Source organism: Exophiala bonariae, assembly GCF_035927105.1.
Source record: "Exophiala bonariae strain CCFEE 5792 chromosome Unknown scaffold_4, whole genome shotgun sequence".
NCBI lineage: Eukaryota > Fungi > Ascomycota > Eurotiomycetes > Chaetothyriales > Herpotrichiellaceae > Exophiala > Exophiala bonariae.
In genome coordinates, this window is record NW_027042479.1 from 1,445,879 (window position 1) to 1,466,832 (window position 20,954).

General features: G+C 49.7%; 8 protein-coding genes across 8 annotated transcripts; 4 read left to right on the plus strand and 4 right to left on the minus strand.

Annotated features, from left to right (window-relative positions):
• Positions 1–1,647: 1,647 nt before the first annotated feature.
• On the minus strand, positions 1,648–2,652 carry LTR84_010097 (uncharacterized protein; the record flags this gene model as incomplete). The annotated part of the gene is made up of 1 exon (XM_064853634.1): positions 1,648–2,652. One exon carries the CDS (start codon positions 2,650–2,652, stop codon positions 1,648–1,650), a length of 1,005 nt encoding a protein of 334 aa, XP_064710033.1.
• Positions 2,653–3,485: 833 nt separating this feature from the next.
• LTR84_010098 (uncharacterized protein) lies at positions 3,486–4,591 on the plus strand (the record flags this gene model as incomplete). Its single annotated transcript, XM_064853635.1, has 2 exons — positions 3,486–3,683; positions 3,758–4,591. 2 exons carry the CDS (start codon positions 3,486–3,488, stop codon positions 4,589–4,591), a joined length of 1,032 nt encoding a protein of 343 aa, XP_064710034.1.
• Positions 4,592–5,585: 994 nt separating this feature from the next.
• On the plus strand, positions 5,586–6,195 carry LTR84_010099 (uncharacterized protein; the record flags this gene model as incomplete). Its single annotated transcript, XM_064853636.1, has 2 exons — positions 5,586–6,041; positions 6,106–6,195. The coding sequence occupies 2 exons, from the start codon at positions 5,586–5,588 to the stop codon at positions 6,193–6,195; spliced, it is 546 nt and encodes a 181-aa protein (XP_064710035.1).
• Positions 6,196–6,828: 633 nt separating this feature from the next.
• LTR84_010100 (uncharacterized protein) lies at positions 6,829–7,458 on the minus strand (the record flags this gene model as incomplete). The annotated part of the gene is made up of 1 exon (XM_064853637.1): positions 6,829–7,458. One exon carries the CDS (start codon positions 7,456–7,458, stop codon positions 6,829–6,831), a length of 630 nt encoding a protein of 209 aa, XP_064710036.1.
• Positions 7,459–8,481: 1,023 nt separating this feature from the next.
• On the plus strand, positions 8,482–10,599 carry LTR84_010101 (uncharacterized protein; the record flags this gene model as incomplete). Its single annotated transcript, XM_064853638.1, has 2 exons — positions 8,482–10,287; positions 10,345–10,599. 2 exons carry the CDS (start codon positions 8,482–8,484, stop codon positions 10,597–10,599), a joined length of 2,061 nt encoding a protein of 686 aa, XP_064710037.1.
• A 207-nt stretch (positions 10,600–10,806) lies between these two features.
• LTR84_010102 (uncharacterized protein) lies at positions 10,807–11,544 on the minus strand (the record flags this gene model as incomplete). The annotated part of the gene is made up of 1 exon (XM_064853639.1): positions 10,807–11,544. The coding sequence occupies one exon, from the start codon at positions 11,542–11,544 to the stop codon at positions 10,807–10,809; it is 738 nt and encodes a 245-aa protein (XP_064710038.1).
• A 767-nt stretch (positions 11,545–12,311) lies between these two features.
• Positions 12,312–14,060, plus strand: LTR84_010103 (uncharacterized protein; the record flags this gene model as incomplete). The annotated part of the gene is made up of 1 exon (XM_064853640.1): positions 12,312–14,060. One exon carries the CDS (start codon positions 12,312–12,314, stop codon positions 14,058–14,060), a length of 1,749 nt encoding a protein of 582 aa, XP_064710039.1.
• A 1,508-nt stretch (positions 14,061–15,568) lies between these two features.
• Positions 15,569–18,919, minus strand: LTR84_010104 (uncharacterized protein; the record flags this gene model as incomplete). The annotated part of the gene is made up of 1 exon (XM_064853641.1): positions 15,569–18,919. One exon carries the CDS (start codon positions 18,917–18,919, stop codon positions 15,569–15,571), a length of 3,351 nt encoding a protein of 1,116 aa, XP_064710040.1.
• Between the last annotated feature and the right edge of the window lie 2,035 nt (positions 18,920–20,954).

Consider the following 20,954-nt stretch of genomic DNA (forward strand, 5'->3'; position numbering starts at 1 on the left):
CAAAATATCTCTCGTGCCGGTAGTGCCCATGCCTTCCTTTCAGGCCTCGGGCTGAGGGCCTCCAAGCTAGCGAAAATCAAACCCCCTGCCAGGCTGTAAAACCCTGGGTGCCACCTAGAAAACCTCCCATTCTGATCACCCTTTAAACGATACTAATAACTAGGCTTCACGGAAACACCTTCTCGTCCAAGTATTAGCATTCCTACCGAAACATTTGATCCAGTCCACTGGAACGCCCTGCAAACAATGTCTGTCCAACAACACCAAGAGTACTTCTTATTGATCGCCTCCTTGTACGCCGTGCATCACACGTGTTTGAAACAACACTCTTTTCACCTGTGGTGGCTCTACGGAGACCATTGATGTTAGCAGTCTATCGCGTTTGAGCATTCCTTTTTTATCAAATTTTTTCCCGAGGGGGCCAGCGGCCGCCCCCAAAATTTACCTCTCTAACCGGTGGCGCGCTCCATCAACGTGACCCCTGTCCATGCTTCCAGGTCTTTAGATGCTTTTTGTCTCTTGGGGGTATGCCTGGGCGAATCCTCAAATCCCGCGGGCACACGGCAAACGACATCGTCAGGCAGACTTTAAATCCGAGAAACTCCACTATTCACTACTTTTTTATTTCCAGCAACCCGCACCTTGGACTTGAAAGAGATGTTCTTGGTCTCTTCGCCGGTGTTTCTAGTGCGTGCTCGGCTGGAAAGGTTTCCAGTCCCCCGTCGGAACAGGGCCATGCGTTAATTTCAACAAGGCCAGCCCAGCACATGCGGGCTTTACCTGCACCGAGTGCAAGTGCCAGTATCCCCTGTTGTGAAGTCGCAACAACAATCAATAATCGAGGCATTGCAGCCCTCTACACATCGCTCATTATTCTTAACAGGTATGACTGTGCTCGATCTCCGGTACCGTCTCTCTTACAAGCCACATATCTCTGGGTATCGACCACCAATGAGCGATCCGTGGTTTCAATATTGATAAGCTCCGGTATTACGTGCATTGCATTCGCGTAACCTCGATGACTCCGAAGAAGGTTGCCTTACCATCGACGTGTCAATCGCCATGGTGTGAGGTGACTCGAATAAGAAGATCTCTACTAGTGGCGTGCTCTTTTGTTTTGTTTGCTTTCTGCCACCCAGGTCAACTCAAATGCTCTTCACATGCAACCAAACGGACTGTCTGTGAGTCTGCGTTTTATATACCTGAATCGGCAAGGGAGTGGCACCGCAAGCTCTCTATACTCTAAAGGAAGTGGCACGTGGTCATCACGATGGCCTCTCTCATGCTGCGGTCCTGTGCTTTGACAGCACATGGCTAAGATTTCAAGGCAATGCAATGTCAATTCAATGCCATACCAGCTCTAGCGATATATCATGATGTAGAAAGCTCCAGCCCGGTCGTCCATTTGTTCGTCGAGGTTGAGCCCATGCGTAGTAATAATGCAGCACGTGAAACACCATCACCCTGTCCTGCCCTTTGAACGCGAAGTAAGAGATTCCCAATGTCGTCGGCGCCCACGAATTCAAAATCGATGGAGCTCGTAAATCAGCCCTCGCTCGCGCGCCCATGCCATGCTGTCATATATCTCGCCGAAATCCCGTAAATGCTCAAAAACCATAGTCAGCCAGGAACACCAGCGACATGAGATCAAGCCCTGCCGGCCTTCCTGCCCTTCTTCGCATTCTTGAGGAACGCCTTCTCGGGCGGCTCGTCCTCGACTTTGCGCTTATTCGCACCATTTTTCTTGCCTCCGCCTCCTCCATACTTGGCCTCGAGATCGTCGAAGAAGTTCGCAGCACGGGATTTTTGCCGTTGTTGGATGAGAGCCATGAGTCCAGAGGTGTCGCCGTCTGCGTCTTTGGCTGGCTTCTTCTTCTTGGAGCCAGGAGACTTCGTGTCCGCACCATTACTTCCTTTGCCGCCGCCGAACAACTTGTCCTTGATGCCCAGCTCCTCCGCGAGCTCCATGGCCTCCTGCTCCTCGTTCTTCGCACGGGCCCGGCGCTTCTCGCGCTTCTTCTTCCCTTCCTTCGTGTACTTGGCATAAGCCTCGACCTCGTTCGCAGCGATGGCGGCATCGATGATCTTCCTGAACCGCTCCTCATCCACCAACACCTCCGAACACATGACCCGCTCAAACACCGCATCAAGATCGCCCTGCGAATCCTCATACGCAGCGAGCACGTCATCCTTCTCCTCTTCAGTCCCCTGATACCCCCGCTTGACCTGATCGATCAGCTCACCGCTGACAACCTGCGCCGACATTTCGCGGAAGAAGTCTGTCCAGTTGAAGTCGTCGTCGTCCACGTTGGCCGACTCGGCCGTGTTGCCTGTCACATCGTACCGCTTGCGGCGCCGCTCGTCGCTGAGGATCGCGTAAGCGAACGCTATTTCTTGGAATTTCTTGTGCGCGCTATCTCGCTCCGAAGGGCTGACTTTGTCCGGGTGGTGTTTTAGTGCGAGTTTGCGGTAGGCGGTTTTGATCTCTTCTTGGGTGGCGGTTGAGGGGACTGAGAGGACGCTGTAGGGGTTGATCGTGGTGGGTGGCTCGCTGATGTCGATTTCTTCGTTGGCTGAGCCGGCTTCAGGTTCTGAGTCGGAGGAGAAGACTGGATCGACCGGTGCGGCTTTGGTCTTCGTCTTGCGAGCCATGGTTGATTGATTGTTAAAATGAGTTTATCAAAAGAAATGATGACTTTGTGGTGGAGAATAAGGAATCTTGGAAACAAGTCTGCAACCAAGGAATTCAAACTCCAGGTTGAGGGGAGATGTGAGAGCCTGAGAAGTGGTAGAAGTGAGAAACAAATAATGTGAATTCGAGGTTCAATGTGAAACTTCGAACGAAGACGCGGTTATTTGGAGAAGCACGCGTTGAAGATTAATTGACGTCATCGAGCACGGTGAAGCATATAGTTGCTCATGAAACCGACATACTCCACCCTTTCAAGTTCATGCCCCTTTTTACTTTGAAGGTCATCGAACTACCTTTATTGTCTCTGACACCTGGGCACACGGACTGTTCGCTCTCGAAGTCGACTTCAATGATCTCTCAGGTTCGAGAAGAGCGCAACCGCTTTTCATGCCTGGATTGAATACCCGCTGTTCATCCATCGGATTCCACACCCTCTACTACTCCCTTCTCGCCTTGCAATTGATGGTTCCTGCTAACTGGACATCTTTACGTATTCATCAACTTAAGGAACCGTGCTATGGATGTACCTGCTGAGACATCTACCTAGGTAGGTGCTTTCTCAATTTGTGGCTGCCGCCTTCCTCATATCTTGACTTCAAGATGGGAAGCCACAATCCCGGTGCAACGAGAGTGAGCTAAAGTTAAGAGTATCTCGGCTTCGAACAATGATCTTTCTCAGTTTTTCCATCTCCCTTAGTATACCCCGTCATCAGCATTGCTAGGAAGGTTTTTACGAGTAACTGCGTTTCTTCGACTGTTTACTTCCTCATATCTGCTGATCGTCACTCACAATATGAGCCGCAACCGCAGAGACTTGTCGGGTCTTTTGGGCTCTCACAGTACCAATCTGAGTCATATGAAAGTTACAATGGAAATGTACCAAGAGCGTGCATACCACAAGAACCCGAAAAACACAATCAATGGTTTCAATCCCACCGGAACGGACAAGGGAGTCAAGACCCTGCTGCAGCTCGGCGCAGAAAAAGCTATAGTAAGCATTTCCCACCAGTGAATGGAACCCTGCACCTACTTGAAGGAGGGTATGCTGAGCAGTGGGATTTCTAGGAAGCTTTTCACGGTCTGGGCGATTACAACACAGTCCTCAACTTTGTTCGCAGGATTGAATCCATGCAGAAAGATTTTCTGTTTCTCACCCTCTTGGCTGATCACCACCGTCTCCTAATCAGCGAGCAAAAGTACACCACGTTGCTCAAGTATTGCCCACCGGCTGATCAAGATCTGTACAACTCAGAACGGCGCAACCTGGCCTATCACCATGAAATTTGCTTTGAACTTGATCGGCAGGCTGGGGGGGACTTCGTTGACGGCAACCATCGTCCACCAAATACCGAGTATTTCAGTCAGATATGGGCATACGACCCTAATGCGTCAACAATGGCCAAAAAAGACGATAGTTTCATTGAATGGACAACACGGGATCTCGTCTCACCTGCACCACAAGAGAGGCGATTGGAACTGGGCTCTTACGGGACATATTTTGAAACGAGAACTGGTAGTATCGCTGTCAGGCATGGTCCTTCATTGGTCATGGGGCACACGTCGCTCTTTTCCCAGTTTATTTCTTCGCAGCTGTTGCTTTACCGTCTGACTTGCCTTTTTGGACAACCACCCTCCAACGAAGTATCGGAAGGAGGGCTCTGGGATGCAACTCTGGTCTATAAGCGCCGTTCCATTTTCCTCACTTTTGGAGAGGATTTGTCCGGGGAACCATACATACGGTTCTATGGATCTGAAGAAGCAAGTGTCGAGGCTCTCAAATTGATCAATCACCTGGTGAGTAATTTGATCACAAATGAGTTTGCCAGGTCGCTGTGTGGTGGAAACAGTCAAAACTCTCGCTGGATGGTTGAAATGCTCTCGGACCACCCGAGGTCCTGATTTTCTCGTCTATGATCGTTTTTGAGTTAAAGAAGTACAAACCCGAGGGGCATTCATTTTAGATGGGAGGTACACATGGTGGTCAGACCGGAAGTTGAATTACAGTCATTAGCAACTTTCATGTGAATTGGGTGCATATCAGTGAATGTCCTTGTCTTGTCGAAGTAGCATGGATGTGAGCAAACCACAAAAAGACCCGAGCGCCTAACATCGAGGAACCCAGCGAGAACGTCAAACACAATTCATGGGCGAAGGGCCTTGATCTATCCTAGCTCTGGAAACGGACTTTTGTCTCTGATGTTAGTGTTGTGGCTTGCAGACACCGAAAAGCGCAAGAATCACCGACCTGTACATTTGTGATGGATCCTGCTTAGAGTTCCACGGATATAGCTAAATTGAAAGATCAACCAACCCAAGGTACGATCTCGAAAGCTTTCGATCCCCAGACATCTGAACCTTGTGGATAGCTGGGGTGTGGACACAGTGGATCAAGGCCGGTTGCATTGACATCATTTCAACCCTTGTTCGATCAGCGTCATCGTTTTGATATTTCATCACCACTTTTCTCTAGGTGACCGGGAGGTACACAAGTACATGAGCCTGGATAGATTTCCTCATTGTAGTCGTCAGGATTGGACGGAATCAACTTCTGGCTCTCCAACTGACCCTTTCTCCGGATTCCGTTCCACTGTACATGCAATTCAAGTCCTGGTGTCATCGTCTGCATTTGAATCGGCGTGAACTCTTAGTGGACCATAGTTGTTTCGCTACTAACTCAGTCTTGACGACATACCTATATGTACTCGTGTAGTCTGTAAGTCTCAGATATATCATTCACATCTAGCCGTGGTACAGCAGCTCGAGCATGTCTATCAAAATTGCATCTAGCATTCCACCCACAATCTTCGAGACATTCCCACGCGTTGTGCGAAAAGCAGCCACAGCATCACCAGCACCAGCACCATTACTATCAGCAACCCAATCCAGACCCATCATGTCTGCCCCGTCCAACACTTCTTCCGATTATAATTTCAAGACCTCTCTCCCCGCCAACGCATCGGCATCCCTCGACAAGCAACAATCGATCATCACCAATTCCATCCTCGACCTCTTCGCCGGGTACCCGAGCAAGCGCAAACTCGCACTGTGGACCGACGAAGCCAGCTTCCACGACCCACTGACGATCGCCGAGGGCCGCAAACAGTACGAGGCGCAATGGTACGGGTTGAAGGCCTCGATGAGCGAGATCCACCAGCAGCATTTCGACATCGTGAAGGGCGGGAATCCCATCGAGCTGAGCCTCAAGACGCTGTACAAGGTCAAGGGCATCGGCAAGGAGCAAGTCGTCGATTCGAGAGTGCTTGTGCACCTGACGCCGGATGGTCAGAGGATTTCAAAGGTCGAGGATAAGTGGAATGGCGATGTCCCTCCTGACGGGCCGTTTGCGAAGGTAAGATGTGAAATTCCATGACTGGGCTTTGCTTGACCAAAAACTGACCATCGTTTCTTGTTAGGCTTTGAGAAATTTGAACAGTGTGACTGTCCCCGCTTTTGTCTCCGTGCCCAAGTCAATTGAGGAAGAGGAAGCTGCGGAAAGGAGATAAATGATCTGAAAGGTCACTGGAATGGCTGCGTGATTATTGACGTGTATACTACCTTTGTTCTGAATACTTCTGCGGATAGTTGCGATGCTCCATCTCCGTGCCAATGTGACCCGATTCGATTGTGCCACAACCAGCATACACCTCGTTTCCATCATTCCGCTAAACCCAAGTCCAGTGACTTAGGTCTGTGTTCGAGCTTGTCTCATTCTATCCGAAAGGCTTCCTTCCTACAAGGGCGGCTTTGCCGTTTCAATCATTGTGACAAGCGCCCAGGTCTCTGTGACTCACAAAGCGATCTGATGAATTGAATCGTCATTTACCACACTGCTCATGAGCCTGGATTAATTTGGCTCGTTCCCTGCCATTCCAGTCAGGAAAGAGCCTCTGATTAAACAAGTCAAACCTGCAGCTGCAAGCTAAGCGATACTGAGAGTGAGAATGATCTCATAGCTAGGTTATTTTTGCTTGCAGGCGAGACGACCCACTTGAGTTTATGTGAGTCCGGCACAAGCAGTGGCTGTTGCTGTTGGCAAAACCGGCAAAGGCCCAACAATCTGAGTCTTTCAATGACCATGCTTGGTGATCGCCCTCAGATGATTCTGAATGATATTAATTTCTGATAGTGGTTGTGTCTCAGCCAAAATTAATCAAAGCGATATTCAATGCAACAGCCGTGATCAGTACCCAAGTAGCGGCATTAGTCGTTCTCGAAGCTTCATTGCCAACCAGTACTCCTGAGACACTTGAGAACGCCTGGCCAACCTCTTGGGTAACAGTTGAATAGACTCCAACAACACCAGAAGTGATGGTAGAATAGACTCCAACCACACCTGAAGTCACCGTTTGGCATGGACCATTTTGACACCAGCCACTGATGAAGGACGTGACAGTTGGGGGAGGATTGGTGACAGTCACGACCACAACACCGCCACCGCTGACATAGCTTGTAATAGTTGAGCGTGGTGGAGCAGTCGTTATAGTGGTCGGGCGAGTACTGGTGATAGTGATTGGAGTGATGAAGGTAGTGCGTGTACTATATGGGGCGAGTCCATCGCATACCTGACCATAAGGACAACACGCCGGCTGACCATCTCGATTTGCCCAGTAGCAGACATTGGGATAACTGCAGCATAGTTGCTCAAAAAGAGCATCTCCAGCGCAATATGGATTTTGATCCGTTCCACATGGACTTTGAGCAGATGAGAGACACGACAAAAATACCAATATTGTCAACGAAACCAGTGATCGCCAGGAGTCGGGCATTTTCGTTGAGCAAGAATCAGTGCAACAGCAGGGTGGAGAGGAAGTTCAGGGCTGGGGCCGAGAAAATGGGAAGGCTGGGGAATTTGTAGCTTCAGATGGATGCATGATGGGGGAGCTGGACAGCGGAAGCTACGTAGGTCATCAGCGACCATTTCAAGGTTACCCGGATTCTTTAAACAACGGCTCAAGGCTGATGCCGGCAAGGCCTAGAGGTGTTTTGGGAGGGTAGGATAGCTAGAAAGTGGCCAATGGGTGGGCTTGGAAAGGTATTTGAGGAAGACGTGCAGACGGGCACTAGAAGGTGTGCTGCATAAAACATCTGCTAGGGATCACACAATCTTGATTCAGACAAGACATGAGGCAGGTTTCTGAAGTTGGAGTATCCGACGATGCCTGGAGGCTGGAAGGATGGGGGGGCCATGACTGAACTTGGACTAGCTGACTTTAGAGGGCCAGATCCCGTGATTGCCAAGATCTCAAGTCTAATCGATAACGGATAGCGATAGCGATAGCGGTAAGGACGCCCCCTCGGCCCGCGGGGTCCCTCAAAAAGGTCTGTGAGGGCATCGTGCTTTGCAAAGATCAAGTGAGGATTGTGATCCAACTGATGCTCCTAGTACGCCGTACCTAGGTGTTCTGCCTCCTCTGTATCTATTCTAGCGATATTGACATAGGCATTAGAGATCTAGGTAATCACAGATGGCTGTTTCTTTGCACACAACTCTAGTCTGTGTCTTCTGCCCTAGAATCTCTGGGCAAGGCGGCTGTGCTCCGAGTTGTGGCTTCCTTCCAGTTTCATCACCCCCCACACGTGCCCGCAGCCAAGATGAGTAACCTGTCTGCTGCTTCACTTCTCGCTCCCAGTCTCCATGGCTGAAATCCGTCTGTACATGCGCCTGGCAGTATAATGTCTCGTGGGCATCTGTAACTCTCTTTCAATCTTCATGTCTTCAGCTTCATCATTTCCATCATTCCCATTTCAATCTCACAAATTATAACATCCATTGACCACAATCTTGCATCATGGCAAGGCCGACTTCCAAATCCCGCGCACCCATGAGCCTTGAAGCTCTCCTAGATGAAGAGAATCGAGAAGTCATAGCTGCTCTTGACCGCAAACGACCCACCAGTCCTATGCCTAGAGGCGGAACCTCTGCTCGAACTGCAACCCCTCCTCCAGTTCGAAGCATGCTTGATGTTGACTCTCCCACCCACCGTTCTAGACATGGGTCGTCTGTTGGCTCGGACGGTGGACTCGCTAGCCCTCCATCTAGTGCTCGGCGGAAATCAGTTCAGCTTGACCCTTCCGACCCTTCTACATATACCTCTGCACACTCGAGCAAGCCCAGCTCTCCCGTTCTGACCAAGAGTGTTCCAGTAACAACTCGACAACGAACCTCTTCCGAGCATGAACGACCCACGGGGTTGCCAAAGGTTGATGCGGACAACAAACGAGGATTTGAACAGAATTACCAATTCGATATGTCATCCATTCCTTCAAGTGCTGGGACTGCAACACATCCACAACCAGAGATCAAACGGCCTCGGGAAGGCTCAGGCTCTGCCATGGCCGCTGCCATATCAGGAGATTTCGCGTCTCTGAATCTACCGTCTTCCTCGAACCGAAGCCACAGTTCCTCCAAGACACTTTCTCATTCTCGATCCCCTGCTTCTCGGACACGCAAGCCAGAGCCCTCCAAGTCTGGTAGCCTTCTTAGCCCCTCAGCACCCATTAAACCATTGACTACCGATTCTGGAACGGTCGTGGATGACCAGGCTCACCGTAGATTGTCTAACAAGTCCAATAGCTTCTCTACTGTGGCAACTGATGACTCGGAGGAGGGCCAAGGCCGCGTACCAGTTGATGTGAACGGCCAAGAAGAAGCGTTGGTAGAAGACAGCGATGATGACGTCGGATCACCTAGTAGTGATGAGGATGAGACTAGAGGTCGCCCAGGAAGACGCAAGACATCAGACACTGGTCACCCAGAGAGCGGTCACCTTCCTGACCCGAGTGAGACATCTTCTACCGAGAATGAACGAAGACCGTCAGCAACCAAACAGTCTGTCAAGTCTCTCCTCGAGCCCTCAATATCTATTACAAGCCCCACCGGCGAAAACCTTGCCGAAACACCAACCGACGTACATCCCGATACCAACTTTGTCAATCCTGCCTCTGTGACTTCTGTCGAGGACGAAGAGGAGGACGAAGCGCAGGCTGCAATTCGGAAAGCTAAAAGCCTGGCGCTTAACATATCTCCCTTGGATTCGAGGGTTCAAGATCGACATGTGCGAATAGTCCTGCGTGGCGATTGGGTTCATTTTAATCAACAATCAGAGGCAGGACATCGAACGGCAAGATTGTACCTCATCTGTAGTGATCTCAGTGTTGAGGCTACGTACGCTATGGAGTGGGTAGTAGGAACCATGCTACGAGATGGTGATACAATGCTTGCCATTTATGCAATTGAGGATGAAAATGCTGGAAAAACCAGTGAGGCAGATCGGGAAATACTTCAGGCCGAAGGTACTCAAGCTGGTAAGGACGCTTCTGAGGTCATGGCCACTCTTACACGGCAGACCACCCAAGGTGGTGGTACTAGCGTTGGGTTGGACAGCAAGAATAGGTACATTCCTGCTACTGAAGCGGAGAGTCTGACAGGCTCCGTTGATGCCCGGAAAACGTCAAAGCGAGAGATGGAGAGGCTGCGCGCAATCGAGGAAATTACTGGAAATTTCATCAAGCTGGTCAGGAAAACAACGCTACAAGTGAGGTGTATGATTGAGGTCATTCATTGCAAAAGTCCGAAACACTTGATTCTCGGAGCGGTAAGTGTACCTTGTGATCACGCCATGCCTCGCATTTATCTAACAATTGCTTTGTAGATTGACGAACTGGAGCCTACTTTGTGTGTTGTGGGAACACGAGGACGCAGTTCTCTGAAGGGAGTCTTGCTCGGATCATTCTCCAACTATTTGGTGACCAAGTCTTCGGTGCCTGTGATGGTAGCGAGAAGAAAACTGAAAAAACCCCGCTCTCAGATCAAAGTCAGCAGTAATAAGATCAGACTGTCCAACAACCTAACAGCATCAAACATGCCGACCAAGCGCAAGGGCTTGACCCAAGCTCGCATCGATTGAGATCCGAACCCACTAACTCAATCAAATGTGACTGAGACACAGGGGTTTGCAATAGACCGGTTGCATATGAGACTCACCGGAGATGAGCTTTACGGCTGTGTCGATGAGGAATGACGGTTGCAGAACTAATGACACACAATGAAGTTCGAAATTGAAGTAGCCAGCGCTACTCATTTTGAATCTATACAAAATTGCAAATTACTCTTTTCATTGAGGCACATCGACCTCCATCATTCTTTTCTTTCGATTGCGTGGTAGTGCTTCCTGTCGTTTTCTTTCTTCCGGACTGATGTCATCTACATTAGTACCTTGCTGTTTAGCCGGTGACTGTGACTCGTCTGGCTGCTGTCCCAACCTGGTAGCTTCCTCAGCCTTGTCAACCTTCTCCGTCCTCACATGCCCTTCCATCGCGACCCTTAAAATTTCCTCGTCCAACCCTTGCACAAATTCCCACTCCACACCGGCCTGATTCAACCTCTGCAGACTCTTCGAGTCCGTTACAAACGTCCCTGGCTCCTTCGCGCCAAAGACCACTTTCCTCACTCCTCCCCCACCAGTACCACCGATCCTGCGCGTGGCAATAATCCGCTCCACACACGGCAGATTCCCGCTCAGCCGCTTCCCGCACGGTTCGAGCGTCGTGTACAGCACGGCGTTGACCTGCGGCGTTAAGACCTGGTATAATTGGTCCTCGGCGATCTGGTGCTGTTGTGCGAGTTTCGTCAGTGCGCACTGCTCTGCGTGCGTGTTGCCCGGGAGTTCGAGGGTATAACCCGTTGAGAGTGTGGTCCTAGAGTCCGAGTCCGAGTCCGAGTCGGTGTCGGCGAAGGAGACGATCACGCACCCAACGCGGAAGTTTGTTGGTTGGGGTGGTGAGAGTCGGGCGAGCGCTAGGGCTTCAGACAGGTATTTGAGATGAGTTTCCTTCGTTGGTGCGGGCGGCATCACTACAGAACTGTGTGCTCCCTTCTTTGATATACTCTGGTAGGCGTTTCCGATTTGCTACGCAGATGGTAAAGTCTCAGCAACCTGTCTTCACCTTTATCATGGAGACGTTTGCCTCTGTCTTCCTCCCTGGAGGAACTTTGGATGACGTCGATGATAGTACGGCGGAGCATTTGCTCCACGAGAACGGCGTGCTCGCCCGTATGAGGTTAGATATCTCGATGTGAGCGCGAGGGCAGGTACGACCTTTAGATGCAGCGAATGCTCCTTCATGCTGCAAATGCTTTCAACAGGCGGTGCTTGCCTTGCAGTGTGTGAAATCGTCGTACTTGGGCAGTCACGGAGGAAAATGAATCTCTTACTTCCAAAAACCATCATGTCTTCTGCGAAAGCTCACCAACATGACTCTCCTCCTGAGAGAACTACCACCTGCATCATCTCTCTTCAAATTTCTCTTACATGCTTCAAGGCTGGCATAAATCAACACCATGGTTTATGATTCGCATTTCCTATTCCAACCCAACTCTCGCCCCAAGACCTGGACTCCTATCACTTCTCTTGAAAACTCTCAGACAGATGAGCAATGTAATGTTCTTGACACCCTAGCTCAAATCCATAAATGTGGTCTGGATGGCATCCTGTCTCTCCCCCGTTTTGTGGTGTGTGGAGATCGTTCTTCAGGCAAGACCTCAATTTTGGAATCCTTGACAAAAATCCCCTTTCCCAGAAACGACACCTTCTGCACTCGATTCGCCACAGCGATCACCATGCGTCGAGGCCCCATCGACCAGCTGGTGGTGCGTGTAATTCCGGACCCAGATCGCTCCGTAGCTGAGCAAACAGCCATAAAAGAATTCAGCGAATACCCATCTGACTTCACCGACTTACTTAGGGTGATGGGGAAGGCCAAGGGAGTCATGGGTCTGTCGTCCATCTCTTCGCTCTCGCAACCTCTGCCTGCCAAAGCATTTGCCAGAGACGTCCTAAGTATCGAAATTCAAGGTCCTTCTCGCCAGCAGCTCACCTTGGTGGATATCCCGGGATTGATTCGGTCTGAAACACAATGGTTCACTAGCCAGGACCGCGAGATGGTTGCTGAAATTACAGACGCATACATCACACAACCTCGGACAGTTTGCCTTGCCGTCATTTCAGCTACCCATAACCATGCCTCCCAGTTGATTTTGGAAATGGTCCATGATGCTGATCCCACTGGTGAGCGGACTTTAGGGATCATCACAAAGCCTGATTCACTCAATGCCGGGTCCAATGAAGAGAAGATATCCTTGGACTTGGCTCGAAATGTGAAAGTCGTCTTTAAACTGGGATGGCATGTGATCAAGAATGAAAAGGTTAGCGAATCTGCCTTTTCCTTTGAGCAAAGAAATGCTACAGAGGCGAGTTTCTTTCGTAACTCCAATTTCAATTCATTGCCCGCCCACGGTTTGGGTATCGATGCTCTACGGGCACGTCTCACTTTCATCTTGTTCGAGAATTTCAAACGAGAATTGCCAAACTTGACTCGAGAGTTGGAATCAGCCGTGACAGAAACGACATCTCAGCTCCGAAAACTGGGGGATGGCCTTGCAACAACCTCGCCAAGGCACTCTCGAAGCTATTTGACGCGACTGAGTATGGACTGTGTTGAAATCAGCAATGCAGCTATCAATGGCAATTATGAAAGTCTTTACTTTCACGGCGACTCTCATGAGACTTCCTCACTCAAGTCAGCTTCATCAATCAAGAGGTTGCGCACGGTGATTCAGCATCTCAATCGCGATTTCGTTAGCGAGATTCAAATTCGTGGAGCCAAGTACCACATCATGTCTCCCGACCAGGAGACTCAAATGTCAAAACACTTGGCAGATTCTACAATACCAGGATCCGTGCAGCTATCAAAAGACAAAGCCCTAGGATGGATTTCGCGAGTGATGGAGAGATCACGTAGAAAGGAATCTTATGGCAATTTTAATCCTTCCATCATTGGCGAGCTTTTCTGGGAACAAACTAGCAAATGGCAGGCTCTTGCAGAACAACATGTAGATCGTGTCTTCTGCATCTGTCAGAAGTTCTTTGATCTTCTGTTGGAAGAGAAGTGTCCAGGGTACATTGGAGTACGGCTATCACAATTTGAAGTGGTAAAATCTCTCAATACTCGCCGTGAATGCGCGTACAAGGAGGTTTGGAATCTGATGGATGACAACCAAGACTTCCCCACAGTTTATGACCATGATTACGCTGCCACGATCCAGAAACAACAGTCAGAAAGGATGCAAAGCGTTCTAAGGGAAGCGATTGATGATGCAGCATCGCAGCCTGAAAGTCATGAAATTGTCTCAAAGAACGCCACCTCATCGATTAGTCTTGATGCTGTCATGGCACAAGTTCGCTCGAAGACCCATCGAGATATGCACTCTTACAGCTGTGACCATGTTCTTGGCTGTCTTCTCGCGTTGTACAAGGCAAGTTTATTCTTAATATTGGGAATTCGAGCTTCTCCAACTGACTTCCACTAGGGCAAGATGAAAACATTTATCGAGAATGTCGCTACTCAAGTAGTAGAACGTCATTTGATCCGCGGCCTCGATAAGATATTCTCTCCCATCCAAGTGAATGAGTGGAATGATAATGAGATCTTGAAGTTGGTTCTTGAGCCAGAACCTACTCGACAACATGGCGAGATCCTGGTCAGAATGCTGTCCAAGTTAAAGGATGGTCGAATGATCTTATGCAAGGAAATGAGCAGTATGAAGTGATGCACCGATACAAGTATGAAAGGTGGTAATTGGGGCTGGCAAGGTCGTGAAGGGTCGAGCATGCGATGTGCCTTACTGGAAAAGAGACAGTGTATTCGTGCTTTTTCAGATATCCGGGCACGTCTTCAGCCGTGCTGGAGTGCTGCAGAATCGGTTATAATTAGTATGGTGCCGGCCGTGCTTTCTCGGGAAGGGCACTTGGCTGCAATAGTGAAAGGGCTTCAACTCTTCGACCTCACACCTCACACGCTACTAAATACTACCATTGCCGGAAGACTAACCCATGCTTAATCAATCACACTACTCCCGCCACTCGACGAGCCTTCACCGCGCCGCTCCCGTTGCCGATTGAGTACTGACAGGCGAGACCAACCACACTTGATATACCCTTCACGTTCCTCTACATCTTAAGACATACCTTGAGCGTGAAGAAGAAGAAGCGAGGTGGGTAGTTCATTAGCCGCGGCGGGACGAGGCTGGGATTGTCAGGGGGACGGACGGGATCGACGCCCAAGGGCTTGCGCGTGACTGGTCCAGTCGGTAACTAGACAAGTCAAGTCAACTACTATGTTGGTGAACACCGCTTTGCCCGGTCTAGTCGACTGCTGATATGGAACTAAATAACTAAATAGGTAGGTTACTACCCAGCTACTGATATTGGGAGTTTCGTCATAGATATATATAGTAGTAGCAGTCGAGAGTGGGTTTTTCCAAGGGCCCTTCTGAAGAAATTACTTAGATATCGTCACAAGAGTAAGTCAAACTACCTTTTATTGAAAATGTATATGGTTTATTCTGTTGGTACATGTCCGCAGACATCTGGCTGGCACTTACTTCACGGCCGAGTAGCCATCCAGGCATCCCGAGCCTCGGGAACGAGAAGGGGTGAAGGAGAAAATCTTGTCGAGCTGTCGAGTATTGTTATATGTTTTGAGGCCCGCTGGTATAGGTATAACGCCGACTTTGGCGTCTCTTGTGATGCAAATGCACCGATTGCATTGCGCTCGTGAATATGTTTGTACGAGCTCAAACAATGCGAATAAGAAAAGCCCCCAAACGGCATGAGCCTAGCCGCCCTCAGTCGGCAGGAACGAAATAAGCTCAAAACAACCCAAAACTCCTGCTCGTGAATTCCTTTTGAGTTCAGCGTGTTTGTTTTTAGAAACCCCGTGGACCCTAAGAACTCATAGTGCACGATGAAAATATAGCGCCGTGTCTGTTTTGCCTGTCTGTCGTCCCAAAAATTAACATAGTAGATCAAAAAATTCTCATTCCTTTAACGCCGACACCGACACATCCTTATCCGAATTCGTTCCATTATTGCTGTTGGGTTCTGACACTTTCGTCTTGCCCATGAGGACCGCTAATTGGTCCATGTCACTTTCCGTGGCGGCTTTCGCCTTCAGTCGACGACGGCCATTGTCACTCTGCTGAAGGGTCCGGTCCTTCCTCTCCCTGATGAGTTTTTGCATCACGGTGATCTCTTCTTCGAGATCGTCCAGATCGACTACCTCCTTGCTGCTGGTCAGTTTCCGTCGATAGGTCTTCAGCATCCGACACGCTTGCTCGGTGGCCATGCTCAAGCTTCCGAAGTCGGATGCTTGGCTCATGCTTTGCCGTCGGCCTTGCGCTATAGCATGGTTCCTGAGATCTGTGGGGACGGAGGGTGGTCGGCGTAATCGTCCGTTATTGGATTTTTGGCGATGTTTTGGGGTGGTGGGCACGGTGATAGAGAATGGTGGTGGTGATGGAGAACGTTCTTGGACGTGTAGAGCCCGATATTCATTCTCTTTACTCAATTCTGTACGTGACCTTTGTGGCTTTGGTCTTGTTGGCACCTTTAGTGGAGGCGACGGAGAACGGCGAGGATTCGATTTTGGTCCCTTTTCGCCCTGAGGTGACTTGCTGACAGCAGTGGCGATTTCGGCTGGTCTGGCAGAGACATTCTCGACGTCTTCGACGGTAGTCGAGAGAGCAAGTCGAGACGTCTTGCGCTTTAGTCTTACTGGTGAAAGTGACCTTGGCGTTGACGGCGAGAGCGACATCTTAGGTCGAGTAAGCTCGGCAATGTCCAACTTTGTCAACACTTTTCTAAGAGGTGGAAGAGATGCAGGGCTGGGCTTCACGCCCGGCGACTCTGGATCTTCCCCAGCTATACCAAGTCCATGCGGTCTTTCTGGCGACCCGTCTTGTGTCAGGAAGGATGTCGACTTCGAGAATGTCCAGATCATGATAGTACCGTCCAAGCCCGTACTAACTATCGTACACTGTCGACCCGAAAACTCATCGGTGGATTGGTCAAGAAGAGCAATATCACTGACACCCTCGGTATGCCCAGAATCTCTGCCTAACAGAGACATGTTCTTCTCACTATAAACGCGAATAGACTTGTCCATGGAGCAGTAACCAGTCACTACCCTTTGAAAGCCATCAGCACCTTCGGGTGCCTGATTGCAAATAATCGTGTTCAAGGAGACAGTGTCATCATTTTCGGAGTCCCCCACTTTGTATGAGTCTAAAAGTGTACCGGCTGCATGATCGACTTTTGTAATTCTGCGATCCATTGTGGAGACTAGTAGACAATTTTCCGTTGAGGGTGTCATCGATAGTGGTGAGCCCTTTAGTGTGAGTACTTTCGTAGAAAGATATACACTGGTCTGCACGCCATCCTGGTCTCGAGAAATCCGGTCGCGTATTATCAGCGATCTATCTGTTGAGCAGGAAAGCAACTTTTCTCCGCTGGAAGCGAAGAGCACCTGATTCACAGCTCCAACGTGATCGTCCATCGTTTGAAGTAGCTCAAAGTTATCGTTGTTTATCTGGAAAAGTTGTATCATTCTGTCCCGACTGCAAGTTGCAACAAGAGCATCGGTAGGATGAACAGCTATACCCATTACCTCTGCACTGTGGGCTCGGATGGTATGCACCACTAACCATTGTGGATTCTTGATTAGCTTAAGCATGCCGAATCGATCACCAGCCACAAAGCCACTGAATTGTTCGGCGAATTGCATGCGGTTCAACTCATTCTCAGAGTTTCCGCCATCGCCTTCAGACTGTCCCAGATCGAGAGTCTCTTGATTTAATAAATTTCCCTTCACATCCCAGAATTTGATCTCCGCATTCTTGGACCAAGTGAAGAAATCGCCTAGGCCTGCTCGAACAGGTAGACTTTGCACACCTTGAATGATGCTGTTATGAGCGGCGAACATAGGTTGTTCTTGCCCCTCCTCAGATTTATTTTGTTGTAGCTGTAAGCTTCCCTCACTATCAAGCGTGACTGTCTGCTCTTTCATTGTTCCAACGGCTGTGACATGGCGACTCGTTGGTGAGAGGAAGCCTAATGAGCGTCTAACAGCAGAGATACGATGCGGTTTGCGTTGCGGTCCACCCACTAAAGTTTTTACTTCATTAGCCGACTGATTTTTTCGTAAGTCATCGAGATCCTCGGTGTGAAGACCTAATGAGGTGCCCAGGAGTAGACGTTGACATTCTTCCACATAAGCGATAGATGTGATAGAGATGTCAAATTTCTTCAACACCTTGAGCTCGAGAATAGCTTGTGATGTATCTACCAAACACAAATGACCTGTCTCGGTCCCCAGAATGAAGGTTGTGGCATCAATGGGCAACACACTTGTGAAAGTTGAGTCTACCATTGAGCCAAGTAGACAATTCCGACCCGATAAAGGTGTCGGTCCTGGACTGGAGGGCAATATTTCCGAACGTCGAAACCTTGGTTGCCTGACTGGTGAACGTTTTAGAGATTCTGTGAGGTGCCATAATTTGACGTGCCTCGTACCAACCGTAATCAGATTAGTTCCACACCATGTCATATCACTGACTGTGGTGGTGCATTTGTTCGCGGAATGCAAGGTCAGTTGGCCAGTCTTCTGATTCAGTGACCAGATAAATAGAAATCCGTCGTTGAAGTTGCCCAGAGTGGCGAGGTACTTCATGTCAGGGCTAAATGCGATGCACCGTACCCCGTATGTATGATCACAAACAATTGATGTGGGAATCTCGGAGGAGGCATCTTCAGCGGTGGAGAAGAGGAGAACCCGTGGGTTATAGCCAGTTTCTCCTACCGCTAGCCAGCGACCGTCCCGACTGAGCGAAACACAGGATGCAGCCTTAATTCTCTCTCTTGCGGACCACGTGCTACTTCCAGACTCGTCCAACCATTCTCTACCAAACGTACTCGCACTATGATCATCTTGCGCTTTTCTCAAAGGAAACGTGCTTGTCCTTCGCTTTGAAGGAGTACTCGCAGGTGAGTTTTCGTAGTGGGATGTGGGAGGATTTAAGGAGGGTGCGGTCGGCCTGGCTTTGTAATAACGATGAGAGGGGGTATTTTCAGAGTCGACTTTGGCTAGCACTGCTACAGCTCCCGCGCAGTATGCGTATGAATTGATCGCAGGACAACACGAGAGTCCGCTGGGATTATTTGTGGTGGTTCCTATGACTTTTTGTAATTGGAGAGAGACCTCTGTTGCTCGCAATCTTCGAGACAACCCTCCCGGTGTCTTGGTGAGTATCGGAGAAGCGAGAGGCGTGGTTCGGATGGAGGGTGACTGGGAGTTTATCTTGCTGCGCAAACCGTATGGATGGGTAGCCATTGCTCACATGATCCCTCGAGGCTGGTATCGAATGCGTTGTCAACAAGCGTTCAGGCGGGGAAATGGGCATGCAGAATGTCCAATATGACTAGGAAGTGGCCGGTTCCTATCCGATGCCACTGGAAACCGATCTCGTCGCGTGTCTGCGGCAGGATTTGTGGCGAGATTAAGAGATGGTCGACTCCCCCACCGGAAATGAGAGTATGGTTGTATCAACCATAATGAGTCAAGTGAAGGAGGGGTATAGACATGAGGATTGAGTTCTCAACGGTTCAGTATAACGGCGTCGTCAATAGTGACGGTCTGGCACTGACCAACCCGCGGCTCGTCACTGTTTACATTCTTGGACCAATTGAGAAAGTGCGATACGAGAATAACGTGACGTGAGGCTGCGACAGACAGATAAGGAATAGCGTGACAGACGGTGTGGCGCATATTACTCAGGGCTGACATAATATCGACTTTTCCTTCTGCCACGGTGCTCCCTGGCGAGACATGGTAGCTCGCAGTACCAGGTACCTCGCACCTACTCCGGGCCTGAACCTAGTACCGCTATTGTGAGCCATAATATCATCGGACTGGCAACTTTGCTGCAATATTACCTTCGAATAGACTAATGCCGCCATGGTCGGAGGAGGCCGTAGTACCGCTGAGAAGAGCAATCACCGATCGCACATTCAGCTAACGAGGACCTTGATGTGCTTATACGGTACATATTATTGCCTGTATAAGATGTACGTAGGTACTATGTACTCCGTGGTTCGTGCCGGAAGCATGGATGTCAGACCACTTTCAAGGTGCATTGTCTCCTTTCCACGTTTACCAACGCGTTCGACCTCGTGAAGGCCTCGTGTGCATCTGCACGATGACATCGTTCATGTACCTAGATATCTAGACGAAGACAGTCACAAGGTCAAGGGCAGAGGTATCGAATAATCGGCTCTTTACGGATGACAACGCCAGGTCTGTTAGATGTCCACACAGTGGTACTAGTATCTCGTGCGGCATAACAATCTGCAAGTATTTTCAGCGACTTGAAACTGGGCCCGTCTCTGGACGATGGTGTCATTGAATACGGAACATGCCGAGTCTCAGATATTGCTCTTTTGCAGACCTGGTAGACGGTATTTGCCGAAGCGATTCGCCTGGATACTCGTATGCATGGCGGACGCATACCTGAGATGTCTGACCTGGTATTCATATCGACATTGACAACCCAATCCTCACTATTGCATGTTGATCCAAAACGGTTAAGACTTCAGGAATTTCTGATTGCACCGATTCGAATACCAAGACTACAGCAAAGAAAGGCCAAGAATTCCAAGAATGTTCCGTATGCAATTTAGAGAAACCGTGAGAAAGTCACGGGTTGGGAGGGTCAACAATCGTCAGGAGTGTGCCCAGAGAAGGTCGTATCGATCGTGGGGTAGCAGGCCGTTTAAACCATTCATGTCGTTGACCGTTTGGAGCAGGTGGTGTCTGGAGTCTAGACACCAAAGCAATACCACCTTGCTCACCAACGAGCCTTGGAAGACCCTGCTTGGTACCGGTAGTAGAAGCGCCTGGGCCAACTAAGGTTGATGAAATCTCGCCATTTGAAGCGAGGGGCATGTCCGTATCAAGTACTGCCATGCCTGGTATGATAGCCCACTAGCTAGGGTAGGGATCAGGGGACTCATGGTCACCCGGGGCCGTTGGAATGGGGTTCTTCTTCACGCACGGGTAAGAAGACTGTGGTCTACGGGTGGCAGAGAGGAATGACTTCCGCCAGACATGAGCCTGAACATAGCTTCGTCCACAGCCACTCGTTTGATCACTCGAACGAGCATGGCCGAATTTTGCAGAGAAAGAACCAACCTCCTACCCAGGAAAAGCGCGGATGCAGGCTGACTGATCGCACAAGCTTGGAAACTTCCTTGGCGCCGAGCTGGGCGACCCTGGAAAAAGATGACGAGGATTTTCCCAGGGCTGCCTTTCAAAAGGTCCTGTTGCTTCTGAAACTGGGGATGCTGATTACTGTAAATACGAGGTTGAA